The sequence below is a fragment of the Ochlerotatus camptorhynchus genome, unplaced genomic scaffold (genome assembly GCF_037179485.1).
Source record: "Ochlerotatus camptorhynchus isolate MF236.1 unplaced genomic scaffold, CSIRO-AGI_Acam_v1.1 ptg000162l, whole genome shotgun sequence".
Classification (NCBI taxonomy): domain Eukaryota; kingdom Metazoa; phylum Arthropoda; class Insecta; order Diptera; family Culicidae; genus Ochlerotatus; species Ochlerotatus camptorhynchus.
The window spans coordinates 857334-874020 of record NW_027040652.1 but is presented as its reverse complement, the minus strand read 5'-3'; the positions used below and the strand labels follow the sequence as shown (position 1 = coordinate 874020).

The 16687-nt window shown below is 38.6% G+C and overlaps 1 protein-coding gene across 1 annotated transcript in view; it reads left to right on the top strand.

Moving 5' to 3' along the window:
• The first annotated feature begins 231 nt into the window (after window positions 1-231).
• The window catches only part of LOC135701437 (arylsulfatase B), a 29001-nt gene continuing 12545 nt past the window's right edge, over window positions 232-16687 (top strand). Inside the window, exons 1-2 of the mRNA XM_065222231.1 lie at window positions 232-496; window positions 564-953. Of these exons, the coding sequence (XP_065078303.1) occupies window positions 386-496; window positions 564-953 (501 nt within the window). The 5' untranslated portion in view covers window positions 232-385. The remainder of the gene's footprint in view (window positions 497-563; window positions 954-16687) is intronic.

The window sequence follows — 16687 nt, the reverse complement described above, 5'->3', positions numbered from 1 at the left end:
TGACATTTTACATTTGAGGCTAAAATCTATCGGAGAATCTGAAAACATTTTATAAAACAATAATTATTTAAACAATCAAATACGTCCGCCTTCGTCCCACCGTGCACTTGGTTTAGATCGCTGCTTCAAATCATCATCGTCGATGTCTGATGATGGTCTGACAAACCGGAGTACTGTACCTATGCGCATTGTTCTTACTGGGTTCTCTAACTTATAAAGGTGTTTGGCAAACGTAGAAGTCGAATCAGTCGCGATCGTGGCTTTAATCGACACTCAAGTCCCACCGGGATCAAACAAGTGCAACGCGACGCCCGTAGCTACACGTGGGGAGTGCAATTCATTAAAGAAAGACTGTTGATTAATGTGTATTGTGAGTAAATAAAAAATGATAAAAGTGCGGTTTGGAGTGGTACTATTGTTTGTGATCGGTACTTTCGCAAAAGAGCCGAGCAGGTCAACGAGACCGAATATCGTTGTGATAGTGACAGATGATCTGGTATGGGGGAAGTGTGCAAAATTTCTGGAACAATCAGCTGATGGTGCATTTTATCTTCTTCGCTCAGGGTTGGAATGACGTCAGCTTCCATGGATCATCCCAAATTCCTACCCCAAATATCGATGCTCTGGCTTATAATGGTGTCATTCTGAATCGACACTATACACCTCCGCTGTGTACTCCTTCAAGGGCATCGCTGATGACCGGGAGACATCCGATCAATCTTGGAATGCAGCAGCACGTCATCGAATCGAACCAACCGTGGGGATTGGGGTTGGACCAGAAACTGATGCCGGAGTACTTCCGGGAGGCAGGCTATCGGACACGTTTGGTTGGAAAATGGCATCTTGGATTCTTCGAAAAGGCATACACTCCTACAAAACGTGGATTCGACAGCCATTACGGCTACATTGGACCGTACATTGATTATTGGGATCACAGTTTGCAAATGAGTAATGTAAGTATAGTAGGTAAGTTGTCAAACCAATCAAATAAAATTTTACAAACAAGCATCCGCACGAAACCCAATTAGCAAAAGAATAATAAATGCAGGCAATTCGGATAATAACACTTCCGACTGCTTACCTGCTTTATTACCTTTACGCTTTATCATTAGGGTTCAGACTATTCCCGACTCAATTTGCATATTACACACTCTGCGTATCAGTTCTCGCAAACACCGTATAGTCATATAACCCGCATAAAAGAATCTTCATACTCCTGGAGCGCGTCATCTGCTACAAATTAGTGACACAGACATCTCGTTCAGGTATTTGAGATTTACAAGCTCTGACAAGCGTAATCAACGCTTGGAGTCTCCTAGACATAGACGCCTATATCAATAGGAACAAAAGGTAATTTACAAAGCGCACTAATTCACCCCTAGAATGCAAGGGGCAGACACTTGTTTCCAATCAGTTGCCGGTCTGGAAGCATACAAAACCTCACCGCGGAAAAACGTGATGATCGTGAACTAGTTCTCTCGGCGCTTGGGCGGTGGACAAGGTTGGGCGATCGGCTAACCTCTCCAGATACAAGTACAGCCTACAGTTTGAATTATTATCTTATCACACGGTGGGACCTGGGACTGCCTGGCTGACTGGTGGCGCTTGTGAGAAAGAATTAGCATTTGTTTGAGCGTCTTGCTACAATTGCTTGCCCACAAACGGGTGATAATTTGGATGGGGAGTTTGTGATTTATCCCTCGCTTGGGGGGCGAGTAGATATGCTGTAGTTGTGGCGGGAGTGCATGTTAACATTTAGTTGGATTAATTTATGGGTGTTTATTATGGGATTCGTGACGGCAGTGACATTGATTACTAAATGCTTGTAATTCGTTATCTCACTTGGGTCCGGTTTCTAAGAGGAAATGCTTGCTTGAATCGGATGTTGGATCTCGTAATGTTTATTGAATTAAGGTTATTGAAAGCACAACCAATCTGTATGGAAGCAAGCTATGATTTTTTAGCTTGAAGTCTCGTTGCTCGCCAAACCAACCTGGCTTGGCGGTTATAAGGCATTGGGTGATGGGTTTGAATTTTAGTGAACGATTGATAATCACTGGATCAACGATCACACGATTCTAGGACATTACCTGGAAAACCATTCACCGGAAATCAATTTCCTAGTAGTACATTACCCGGAACACTTATTCCCGGAAGCGTTTGAGTTAGTCTTCCCTTTTCTGAAGATCTTGCTTTCGACGATATATTTTGATTTTCTAGAGCAGTGTTTCTCAATCTGAGTGGGTCGCAGGCAGTGATGCAAAATATCATGACACTCACGTGACACTCGTCTACCCATCAACCGACTATCGCTGACAGAACGTTTTGTCACGCAGTGAGAGGTAGAGCCATGGCAAACAACAATCACCAGTAATGGTCGCTGCTCAACAAGCAAAACGTTACACTCGCTGCTGATGATGAAAAGCACAACGAAAATAGTGAAGATTTCTGCAGTACTATGATGAGAAAAAGCGAAACGACAGAAGAAAATCAAAACAATGCCTACGCATTCCAAGTTTGTCTTGGCAGGCGCGACTGTGTGAGTTACAAACAAAGCAGGCAACATTAAACGGAAGCTGTTGGGCTCACTCACCAACACACTCACATAAGCAAGCAAAGCAGCAACTGCTTCAAAATGAGCACAGATGAGTGTCGTGATTGTCGGGAATGACCAGATCGGTGATGGATCACAACCGAAGACGACATTCACCATTTGCTTTTTACTTCTTTCGTCAACTTGATGGATGGTTATGGAGAGAGTTTCGACGAGCACATTGATAGGAATTTACAAAGCGTTACTACCATCAGCTGTTTGACGATTGTGAGTGTGATAGGTTGCAACTCTGGTCGCAGGCTGCCCTGAGGTGGGTCGCAGACATTTAGACAACTTGGTTATAGGTTTTTTTTTTAAATTGCTTGCAGAATTTATGTGATTTCAAAATTATGCTGAAGTATTAAATTTCATAGAAATGTTGGCATTATACAGTCAGATTGGTGTATTTAGGGCCATTTTAACGTTTCATTAATATTATGAGAGTTGTCACACACCTAAAAATTATGAATTTTAATGGTGATGTAAATATCCATGCATGCTAAAATTGAAGCATGCAAACTTCCTTTTCACGTAAACTAGCAACTTGCAAGAAATATTGCTTACAAAGATGGATGGTTGCATACAATATTTAGAATATTTCATTAAATGGCTCATAAATTTACACGATCTGCAATGTGAATTTGTATGATATGTGACGCTCCATTTATGTGCATCATAGTGACAGAAATTTACACTACTTTTTCGAACTGTGCAGTTAGGATGGATGTATGAGTTAGGTAAAGGAGTGTGTGTACGACTAGTACTGTCGCATTAGTGGCCCTTCGCTCATCTTCAACTTCTATTCAATTTTCACACTGCAAGAACAAATTTTAGGGAAGGTACAAATCGGTTTGATCATCTCTCTTTACCAAACTCCCCCGTTGGAGAGGGATGGTGAGGGGTGTCCCCCCCCCGCCATCACTGGCAAAAAGAGATGATCCCCAACTCGCTCATGTACCGACGATGTATTTGAAACTGTTCTATCGATTTTTTCCGCACTCAAGTTATCTGAAGGAAGGCATCCAGTCGTAGGTTTGGAAATTGCAGCTATTGTTACCTCTACCACGGTATGTGCTCCTGTCATCGTCGACTTGACGATCTCGAGGTGGGTAGATGCTTTCACAACAGTCCATGAAATTTTCACCAAACTATGTATTTTCTAAAATAATCATAAAAATTAAATTTTCCTTAGAAAATCATCCATCCCACCAGTAAAAACTTGAATTGCGTTGAGGAACGTTTAACCTGCACCCATGCAAATTGTTCCTAGAACTTGTGAGAAAATTTTGAGAAGATTTAATTTGCAGCATTCTACGAAATTTTCACAAAACTACGTATTTTCTAAAATAATCATAAAAATTAAATTTTCCTTAGAAAATCATCCATCCCATCCATATAAACTAGAGTTGCCTCAACGTTCAACCTGTACCCATACAGATTGATAATGTTTGTTTAAAGATATTTAAAAATGCTATCTTCCATGTTTGATGGTTATATACTTTCAGGGGTAAACAGAATAATTAGCTGGATGTAGGTATTCAAGGGTATTTCGATATACTTGTTTTAAAATCACGTTTTTGGTCATTAAGTTGCGTAGAATACACTTAAGTAATATATTTTTTGGGTTAAATCGGCCTAAAATCGCCCAAGAAATCTAAATCCGAAGTCAGATTTTACATATAATTTATTCTAAAGAGTTTTATATAAGTGAGTATGGTAAATTTTGAGGTACGTTAAAAATGAACCTCAGATTCGGAAGGTACGCTATTGGAGCACTACAATGGTGAAGGTTTTGGAAGGTTTAATGAAGATTTTCGAAAAATCACCCGTCTATTCAGCAGGACACTCTAAAACAAGGAATTTGCGAGGTACATTCAAAATCCTTGAAGGTACGCTACGGTACGCTGTTGGTACACCACGAAAAAACAAAATTTTATCAACTTTTGTGAAAAGTGGCCTGCTGGATAGATTGACATGGTACAGTGGGGTAAAATATTCTTCGGTCGCGTTTCTTCAATTTGGGCTAGGCTACTCTCCAACACTACCCATGCGCTTAGGTAACTCATTCAGTGTTTTCAGATATTTTTTGAACATTTGAGGCCATTTTTGACGTAGGACTACGTCTTTGATTTCTATATGGGGGTACACTTTGTGAAAACCGAAAACGGAACATGTAACAAATTAAGAAAGATTTTGAACGTTAATAACTCAGCTGCCCCTGGTTCAATTTCAATAATTTTATCACCAATCGATCAGAAATATGGCTACGCATCGAATGTTAATTTTCAACAAGAAACTATTGAAAAATGGGTAAATGTCAAGCATTGTCCAAAAGCGTTGAATTAACTAACAAATCCACCAATTACCTACATGCATATGCTGCTTCCCCAGCACAGTCGTCAGAGAGTAGTAAGTAGACGAAACAAGTCGAAGTGGCATTTGCCTCCGATCCTCGGGCGCGTGCGAATAGGGAGGATGGAATTGCGTAATAATTTGCACACTCATCGCCATATTCAGAACCAAACGCAAATTCTTCGAGATAACTACCATCCGTGTCTGACATATCTCCGGTCTGATTTACGAGGTGTGCTGAAGGTGTTCCTGAAAAATGAGATCCGTGATGCTGTCACCTACACTAAACACGCCAAGCGTAGATGTCATCTACGTTTTGAAGTGACAGAGACGCACTCTGTTTGGTTTCGGAGGTTAAATCATCACTAACTTTGGCAACAAAACGGCTCTTTTCAGGGCCACCAAGCTTATTACAGTAAAGAGTAGGAATAGAATTCATCTGCCTGTTTGTCCATATTCAGAACCAACGATCACAACAAATGCTCATGTAATCAAACTGGAAGCAGGGGTACAAATTATTTTGATCAACCTTGATCAACTTTGAATCGCCACGGCCAGATATTTTCGATGGAATAAGCAACAGTCTAGCATCTAATTCGACGAAGACGGCAGGAAACATTTGTGAAGCCGAGTTATTTACGAAAGAGAGTGTCGATGAAGAGAATCGATCAATGTAGATAGGACCTATTGAAAAGTGACGCGAGATTTGTTTTCCGGTCTGAGCTCCAATGCTACCAACGCCAGGGAGGCAGCTCCCACACCTGGACCCTACCACTCGACCCATCAACTCAACCCGGGGACCAACGGCTTTACTTCCCGAAGGAAGAGATGATATGCCTTAGAACATGCCGGTGGCGCCGACTGAGATTGGACCCAGGCCTGCTGGGGTGAGAGGTAATCACGCTAACCACCGGCGCCGATATCTTTCAAGGTGATATCACGGCGAATGAGATCGACCCAAATTTGAGTTTAGTTATCTCAGAAATAAGAAATAAAGTGCAAAAACTCAGCGATGAGTAAATTTGCCTCATGTTTTTCCAGGATTTTCCAGGGAAAAATTCCCAAATTTGAGAAAAGTAAAGATTGGATTCACTCAGTCTATTGGTACTACTCCGAGACTGAATAAAAATTTCGTCAATTTCCTCATTTTCTGGCAGATTTTTTAGGTTTTCCACAGGAAACCATGAGACAAATTTACTCATCGCTGAGTTCCTGCACTTTTGGCGATTATGAGTGAACTAAACTCAAATTTCGGTCGTTCTCATTCGCCGTGTACGCAAAAGGGAAAGATCCAGTGACGCTACTTGATTGCAAACTACTTATAATGGGAGGAGTCTTTGTAGATTTTATACCACTTGGTTGCACATCATTCTGCTTTAACCTGAAAAGATATAAAAGAGCGCTGCTGTATGGCATTAGCTCATTTTCGCTTCGGATGGCGTGGTGAACAGCAATAGCAGCAGTAGAAAGGTGGTGGGTAGTCCACTCCTTCACACCTTACAAGCAACAATTGACTGGTCGTGGCAAAGGAGAAAAAGGTCTGGTAATGGAGGAGCCAAGCGTCATCGCAAAGTTCTTCGAGATAACTGCCATCGGTCGGCTGGCTCGCCGTGGTGGTGTCAAACGTATCTCCGGTCTGATCTACGAGGTGTGCTGAAGATGTTTCGGGAAATTGAGGTCCGTGATGCTGTCACCTACACTAAACACGCCAAGTGTAAGTGGCCATGGGTGTCTTCTTCAATAAAACGGCCTTTTTCAGGGCCATCAAGCTTACATCAGTAAAGAGTTGGAATAGAATTTATCTGTGCTTGTTAGTCCATATTCAGAACCACAAGCCAACAACGACCACACAAAATGCTCTCCAGAGTTGTAATCTTGTAACCAAACTTGGAAGCAGGGGTGCAAGTGATTTTGATTGATTCCCTTAATCAACTTTCTCATTGAAAAAAAAAATACTACAAATTTGGTACGCCTACAATTAAAAAACGGAAAGAGTTGAGATAATAGATAATTATCAGAGATCAATTAAAAGAACTAAATGTTCTTCACATTTATTCCGTCCACTAGCGGTCCTACGTCAAGCTTCCGTTCGTGCCCCTAGGCACAGACCCTTCTATTTTTTTTATTGATTTGTGATAAATAACAATTTTGTCGTTTCTAGATATTTTATCTTTCTGTGCTTTTTTTGGCTTTAGAACATCTGCATATACTAATGGAGGGTCGCGAGATTATAAAATTCCCAACAGTGGGTGTCAATCGAAAAAAAGCTTGAGAACCGCTGTTCTAGGGAATACATCCTTCTTTGAAAACGTTAATAGGTAATTCAAATCTTTTTGATTTATGTCATTCAAATCGTGTTTTCAAAACCAACAACAGGAAATGGCAATGTTGCACTGAGTACTTATTATGATTTCTATTGATCTTTTTTTTTTAATATTCATGACCAACACGCTTCATGGTTGACTTAGGGAGTACTTAGCGTTGCTTAGACTGACTGCACATATCAATGATTGCTACTCGGTGATTGAGATCCAATTACTAATCCCAATCACACACTCCGATCTGCCAAAGGCTAGTCTTAAATACCGTAAAACGGGGTATCTTTGATAGTATAATATAATGATTAAATTCACTCTCTGCGCTTTTTCTGAATTAGAAAGTTTGGTTTCATATTGTAGCTTAGGGTATTTCTGTTGATACAGTATGTAGTTTGTATGTAGTATGTGTTACATATTTTACAAACATATTAAATAAAAAATTTCGTATTTTTCACCTGGTTGAAAAAACACTCAAACCATCACTTATGAAATGTATTTCCGATATAGTTATCACTAGAGTCGGTGTATAATGAGTCACGCCAAGAGTGTAGCCAAGTCTACCTATCGAACTGTCAAACCAGCTACCTATCGTGCAAAGCAAACAAACATTACAATGCTATGAAAGGTATTGCAATAAAATATAAAATATAATCGAAGAAATGATAGTAAACACGCAGTGAGCATTCATTTGTCATGGGATACGTTTGGTAATGATCAGTAATGATAATTTTTACTATTTTTTGTTAAGATAATTTGATAAAATCACTGATATAATGATTTACTACAGCCGCTATTATTTTTTCTCGCTAAAAGTCATTTGAAGTTGATGTAGAAGTCCTCTGTTGCCAAGTTAAAAGAAAGGAAATCTTTCGAAAACCGTGATGCGAGTTCAACTGTTTTTCTCTTGGCGTGACTCATTATACACCGACTCTAGTTATCACCAATTCAATGTTGCATTCTAATTGCTTATGATGTTTTCTAATTATATACTCATTCAAAAATTCATATTTCAATAACTAAATTGACTGAGTTTCACACATTTTTCTTCACATTCATCGACCATTATCAAAGTAACCCCATATCAAAATACTGATGTTCGGTCACAACATTAAAAATAGTGCTAATGGTTTAATTTCCGTTAAACATAATGCTAACGAAGTAACTCTAGGAACCTCAGTACTTGTTTTAAAAAAAATAAAATTTGAAAAACATTCATAGCTGTAAAAAATATTTAGAACATTCTTTCAAAAACTATCAATGTTACCCCGTTAGACGGTACTCACAAACGGGAAGTCAAGAACTATGATAATTAATTTATAAAATCGTTCTTAATGTTAATGCTAGACTTGTTCAAGATTGCTTTCATGTCGTTGGCCACATCTTGCTGGACCTTATTAATTAATCATTGCACACACATGTGTCACAAGTTTGGAAGGAATCCTTAGTGGTTCCTATTCAAAAAGTTGCAGGAACGATTAAAGCCGAAGAGTTTCGTCCCATCAACATATTGCATACATTATAGAAAATTTTAGAACTTGTTGTTAGAAGCCAGCTGTTGGAGTATTTAAATACACCCAACCGAAGGATGTAAAATTTTCTTACACTTATTTATGTATTTATTTATATTTATGACTAAACATAAACAGTCATTATTGGACCCAATGATGTAACCTAAACTAAATATGAAAAGTACTAAAACAAAACATCAATAAGTCAATAGTCATCTCGTAAAAAAGGAACATTGCTAGACAAACTAAACTGATCTAGAAAAAAAAGGACTAAACCTCCGGCGAAGCAGCTGGCGAGTCAGGTAAAAGTCAAATAGTGTGGAGATCCTATTGAAGAGTATCTGTAAACCACCGATTACGCTGAACATGCTATAATTAGTTCTCTGTATGGGCAGGCGCAGCATTGAATTATTCCATAGGGCTCTGAGTTGAACATTGATGACAATTTGCTCAAGGAGAACAGGGCAATCGGTGCGTACTTGCAAAATATCTGCAATTAGCAATGGCCTTGCTGTATCTCTTCGGACCGACAGGGGCTCGAAATGGATCAGTTGCAAACGACTTTCGTAGCTAGGCAATCGGAAAGGATCCGTCCACGGCAGTTTACGTAGCGCATATCTCAGGAACCGTCACTAAACAGACTCAACTCTTTCGACACCGTTGTTGTAGTGAGGAGTCCAGACAACCGAGTAGTATTCTAATATGGAGCGAGACAAAGAGCAGTACAACGATCTAAGGCAATAGATATCCGTGAAGTCTTTGGCAATCCTGAAGATAAACCCTAGAATTCTGGAAGCTTTGTCGACGGAATACGAGATGTGCTGCTTGAAAGAGAGTTGCGTATCAAGAATCACACCTAGGTCCTTAATTTGGCTGACGGATGAAAATGGAGAATGAAAAATATGGAGTGTATAAGTGAGTGAAATGAATCATGTCGAAAAAAATAGAAAAATATTACCGACTGGACTCGAACCACCAACCGTTGCAATTATCATACCTGTGCTTTCTCCACTGCTCTCTCCACGCTTCGAAATATGGATAGGCTAAAAGCGAATACGAAGTGCTTATTTCACCTCAAAGGCAAGTGTGTGCCTCGTTCTACAATGTTATAAATAAAATGCTTGGTAGTATAGCCGAAAGCGTAGACATAAGACAAAATAAAAAAAATAAAAAATCATAACATCGTCAACTGCATGGTCAACTTAAACTAACATTCAATGTCAAACATTTTTGGTTTGCATGCAGTAATAGTTTGTTGATACCAGAATCGGGATATCGGGATAGTCATTTTAATTAAACCGCGTTGAATTTGGTATTAGCGAAGTGAAAAGGTAACTTGGAGCGAAAATATGCGATTGTTGCTGTTTTTTAAACAATTGCTTGTTTTGGTGTTGAGGACTTGACACTGATGAAGTCTGCATTTAGTAGACGAAATACGCGTATCTGTCAAAAGATAAGCAATTATAACGGAATTTAAAGGAAATAAACCAACACACTCAAAGCTCTTCATAAAGGGATTCCGTTAAGAGGTTCGACAAAGTTTAAAAGATTGAACTTTGAAGTTTATTTGGGAGATGCTTTGAATTAGTAACGAGTGTTCAATAAAAAATGAGAATTTTTTCAGTCATGTAGCTTGTAAAAAAGATTCAACGAATTCAGTATTTTTTTATTAAAAACATAATGTTTATTCTTCAAAAAAACGTCCATGAATATTGGAGGGCCCTGGTCAGCCGTACGACGCAACTTATAGCGAATTCGTTTATTATCGGGGTTGGAACCAGTTCCAACCCAGTGCGAAACCGAACTTTTTGTCAGTGCGAACCTCAACCTGAGCTAGGTTTTAAAAACAAACGAGCAAACTGACGTTTGTCAGAAAACAAGCAGACCCAATCTTGATACCCGATCCAGGTTGGAACTGAATAATAAACGAATTCGCTATTAGTCGCGATGCTCTCACAAGAGCGCTGGACGGCACTGAAAACATTCTCTAAGCTTTTTCACATTTATATCGCTGTGAAGCAACTGAAAATTGTTGAGGGAAATTATATCTGCAACTGTAACCAGTTCGTTTTTTTTTTGCTTATCTGGTCAAGATGTTATACTTAATTATCTTAAAGATAAATCTTCCAGCCCAAACCTTTGAAGGGGTATGAAGTGGGACCATCATCATCATCTTCTACTGGAACAAATTCACCAAATCCAACCATGATCGATGTCCAACGGTACGGATTTATACATTATGAATTCAAATTGCATTTGTTTGAGAAATAGCAGAAAACGACCTGGAACTCGTCCAACATATTCCAAATATATACATTCTGCATAAGAAAGACGGAGCAGAATCATTCTTCTCGATTATCACCGTCACAGTGACATGCATGACCATCAATCCGGGCACCTCCAGCCGATTTATGCCACATAATAACCAGATATGATTTACTTTTCTTCCATTTCATTCTCAATTTTGCTTGGTCATTCACTCCCGCTCAGCCAAATGTCAAGTTCAAACAAGTTCGATTATTACTGCGCATTTTGCACCACTCGGGATCAAGGACTCGCGAGGTACGATCTGAGCTGCAAAGTATGCAGTCGTCGTATTATTGTCATATTAGGGTGGGTGAGCCAGTAGTGGAGGAACTAAGACAATTTATTTATTAAAAAATTAATAAACGATGTATGGCTCTTATGATCAATTTTATCTAGATGAACACGTCATTGGGACGGTACTAATGGATATTTTTGGTCGCAATTGAAAATTTAGTCGATTGCTGAATTGATGTATGGGCCCAAATTAGGGGGATTTAGGCCGACATTACATCCATTTCCCCTACATACAATTTGTACACGTCACACTATAGCTTTCAATCTCTATTTTGCTACATCGTAATTAAATTGTATACGTTTTCCGAAAACAGCGGCATCGGTGGTGTAGTGGTAAGCGTGATTACCTCTCACTCCAAAAGGCCTGGGTTCGATCCCAGTCGGCACCACCTGGATTTTCTGAGGCATAAAATCTCTGATCACGCCTTCCTTCGGATGGGAAGTAAAGCCGTTGGTCCCCGATCCATGAGTTGATGGGTCGATAGGTAGGGTCTAGATGTGGAAGCTGCCTTCCTGGCGTCGGTAGCATTGGTACTCAGTACGGAAAACAAGATCGACGGAAAACAATTAAAAAAAAGTTGCTAACTTTGGTTCCTATAATAGTGGAACGCATTGGTTTCTTATGGGTTCCACTTTTATATGAACACTACCGCAACTATAGGTGCAAAGGAGTCAAAATCTTAAGAAAAATCAAGTGTTTTCCGTTATTTTTGGGTTACTTTTAAGTTTGAATAAATACAAATCTTCTTTATTTTAGGAGAGCTATCAATGAAAAATAACCTTATCGAGTTTTCCCTCATTATTCCGGCACAACTCTTATGTCGCAACTATAGGTACACCACTATTATTGGAAAACCTACCCTATTTTTTTTTTTTCTTTGATTTGTTTTTCGTCGATCTTGTTTTCCGTGCTGAGCACCAATGCTACCGACGTGCCAGGAAGGCAGCTCCCACACCTGGACCCTACCTATCGACCCATCAACTCATGAACCGGGGACCAACGGCTTTACTTCCCATCCGAAGGAAGGCGTGATCAGAGATGTTATACCTCAAAACATCCCGGCGGCGCCAACTGGGATTGAACCCAGGCCTGCTGGGGTGAGAGGTAATCACGCTTACCACTACACCACCGGCGCCGTTAAGTGTGGTGTGTTGTCCGTTGTCTAGTGTTAAATATTCAGCCTGTGCAACCTCTGGTTGAAGACGATGTCAATTGTCTTGTCAACTCTGATGACAATTGCATGTAGATTTTGTCAAGAAAGGAAATACAATCCGGAAGAGAAATCATAGAAAATTCTTATGATGAAACTTAAGGAGTATGCTGATACGAATCGTGCGAATAATTTCAATGGATTTCTGTCCAATATTTCTATGGAGATTAATTTTAATAAAATTTTAAACGCAATTTCTGGAAGATTTTCAAAACCATTTTGGCAAAGTACTTGAGTACTTAGGTAATACTGAAAAGGATTTCAAAACAATTCTGCCCTTACCAACAAAGCAGTTTGAAGGGAATTATCGGATAAGCCTGAAAAGAGTGTGACGGTCATTCTGAAGAGTGTACCAAGGAAAGAATATTAAGAATATTTTTAGAAATTTATAGAGAAACATGGACACAAAATTGAGCCAATTCTTGGGAATTATTACCAATTTGATGGAGTTGTGGAATTGGAGAGTGATTTATAAGAGATTTCAAGAGGTTATGCTAAGAACTCTTAGAATGTTACTGGAAAAGTTTAGATATTTTCAAGATTATTTTAGGGGAACATAGAAAAGAAATATGATGGAATTCTAGGGTGATTCGAATTGAACTAAAAAAAGGCGAAAAGTCGAGTTACCCGTAGTTTATGTAAACTGTGTGTGAGTTCCACGATGTTAGGCTTTGATTCAGCCCGGTGAATTTTGCTTCAAAATAAAATTGCCTTCTGGTCTGCTGGATGTTGTGTGTTCATCTGATCAACCTCAGAGTAATATTAGAATCACTTAGAACTAATAAAATCTTTAAATTCGGGTACTGCATCAAATAGTAAGGACTACATCGACTATTAGTTCCAAAAATCCATCCCTTCAAATTTCCTTGATTCTTTGCTTCTCATTCTTTTAAAAAAGTTAAAGTTTAAAAAACAATTCTAACCACATTTTCTGCTGTTTTCACCCACATTTAACTCAATTTTTGAAATGCTGTGAAATGAATATTTGAACTTTTTGGGCACACCGTGTCTATACTTTTCAACTTTCTGATGATTTTAGCAATGCTAACAAGTTATTTGCTTTATATAATTTATTTGAACATGTAATTTATAACCATTCTAGTACTTTAAATAAGTTCCAGATGATCATACTGACCTATTTTCACGGAAGATTGGCACATCACTTTGATTTCAATAGCATCATGTAAAAAAGAGGATTTTTTGGGGCATTCCAGATTTTTCCAGATTTTATATTTTACCTGATGGATCAGATTTTTCTGAAAATGACCTGGCAACGCTGCCTTCAATATAGGTAGGGGTTTTGATCTAATTTCCGTCCTACTAAGCACAATCCACGCTTTACCTCTCTTTCTTGAACGGGTTTCAACAATAAATGAAATGTTTCTGTCATAGATGACTTCTAAATTTATTCCCCTTTCCATAAGTACCGTTGAATTTGATAAAGAGCCATATTGTTGAGATATTCACTCCTATTCTGTATTTCGTTCGAAACAAAATTCCTATACAAAAAATTTTTTTTTTTTTGTATGAGAATTTCGTTTTAAACGAAATACAGAATAGAGGTGATTGTTAAAAATCTAACACTGCTTCTTGATTCAAAATGCGTCCTACGACTTTCAATCCCGTCGAAACGCATTGAAACGCCATTCATTGAATTTTCTTCGTCATACGGATGAAGGTAGAAAAAGCGAGTTAGCTAGGAGTGCTTCTTTTGTTTTGAGAACAATGAGTGTAAATATTCACACAATACGCTCTAAAGCTTTGTGTTGTAGCTTGTGAACTAACGCATCGATACAAATGTATTACCACAGACAAACAGACATAACTCTGGCAATTTGTTCATCGAATACGCATCTAACGGCCAATTTAAATGTTTTTAGTTGGTAGTACCGCCACCTGTGGCGCGCATAGTTAATAACCCTTGCGTTTGACGTTTACACACTACCGCCATCTGTTCAGTGTACTACCCATCACAGTATACTCAACAGATGGCGGTAGTTTTTTAGCGACGATGTTTCATATTGAACAATATTCAAAGAATTATGTCTGTTTGTCTGTGGTATTACTGATTTATGAATGGTGAAATTATTGATTATACTGATGTTTTCTGTTCGCTCAATAGAACGGAAATGGACGATTACGACGAAGTAGTGCTCTAACCTACATCACTTATCAACATTTTCTAACGAAAATTATACATCCGTGTAAAACTCTTGATAACCACAATAAATACAATATAAAATGCAACAACAATGATATCGCCGATTTAAAAAGCTAAAATATTGGTGCCTCTTGCCCACGAATACGGCATCCATGGTGATTTTCTGAGCCTCAACAAATTCCTGTCGAAGAAACGACTTTCCACCCCTGTTCCCATCTCATAGGATCTCATTAGATGCCGTAAGAAAACCCTAATAAAAATACCATAAATGAACGGTAGTCCAAATTGTCGAGCTTTTCCACATATGGTTTGGATGATACCCCAAACACGTCGTTAAGCAAAATAAGCATACACATTTTTATTAGGGAACACCCCGAAGGGACCGACTCCGCTGCTTCGAGATTTTGGCGTAATTGCTTTTGCAAACAAACACGTCAATCGTTGATTTCTCGCGAATAAAATCTCAATCTCGTGAATAAACTAAACCAAATGATAGAGGAATCATTCCTCTAAATTTTGTCATTTTTGCAGGCTCAGCTTTTATTCGCGAGAAATCGGCGATTGATGGGTTTGTTTACAAAGCAATCACACCCAAATCTCAAATCACTCCGGAGTTTTCAAGATCCTCTACAACATCAAAGGCAATTTTTAATGCTGCTTGAGTTCCGGAATTGTTACCACGTTCCAAAAACCCGGATGAATTCAAATCCCGTCAAGCACGTCGAAAACCCGAGAGCTGTGAAAATAATATTCCCTTCTGCACTATTTACTTCAACGATTCTGATGACGCCACTTCGGCCTACTTCGGTTGATGTTTACTCTCTAATGAGCTAGCCTGGTATATGTAAGTCGTATGATTGTATAATCGTTGTACTCCTTTAATCTAATACGTCGATTAGTACAACAATACAAATCTAGATAGAGCTGGAAATAAGGCGTAACAGCTTTTGTAAACAATGACTTCTATCGATGATTTCTAGGAATTCAAGGCACGTTCACGCAGACCAACCTAACCATCGGATAGGGGAAGTCTTTCCGTACCCGATGAGGAAATCATCAAGAGAAGTCATTGCTTACAAAAGCTGTTAGGCCCTAATTCCAGCTCTATCTAGAAATATCGAGTAATACCTTTGACAGACATGATTGTAAAATCATGTCTGTCAAAGGTATTACTCGATATTCAAGGGGCCATTGACTTAAGACTGAGCTAAGGGAGGTCCCAAGATTGTCATGGAGTTCGTAAAACAGTTCTGTTGGAAATTATTTCGGATTTCCTGCGGAGTTCTTATCAGAATGTTCATGGAATTGTGGTCAAAACTATCATGGAATTGTCATTCATATTAATTTTTGCAGTATTCTCCAAATTTTATTCAGAAATGTATTGAAGATCTCTTCGGAATTCCTTAAGAATTAATTCTTGAATTCCCTAGAGGTTCTCATCAGATTACACTTGAAAATTTCCCAATCCTCATTTATATTCTCCTTAAAATTCTTCCTGTTAGTACAAGATTCTAAGCCCTGAGAAATTGTAATGGTTCTCAGGGCTTAGATTCTTGATTAATTTTTCAAATGCACTCCCTTTACAATTATAGAACAGTCAGTTCAGCATGCTTATCAAGTGAAAGTAGAATGACGGAACTTTTGAAATTTTGCAAACTCTGACATCTTCAATACTTCTATTCGACTTGAACATATTTCTATCCCTGGAGTAAATCTGTGAGAACATTTTCTGCAATTTTCGAGCATTACAGCTTTTCAGGTATGTTAAATTTTAAATTTTATGAAAATTACTGAAAAAGGGGTGGGGGACATGTTTGCTTTGTGACAAAGTTTCATATGTTAAATTGATCACAATTGTTGTGCATAGCTAAGATAAATATTAAAAAATCTTTAGTGGTGAACTGAAAACAGAGGAATCTGTCTATTTCAGCATGCCACCAGTG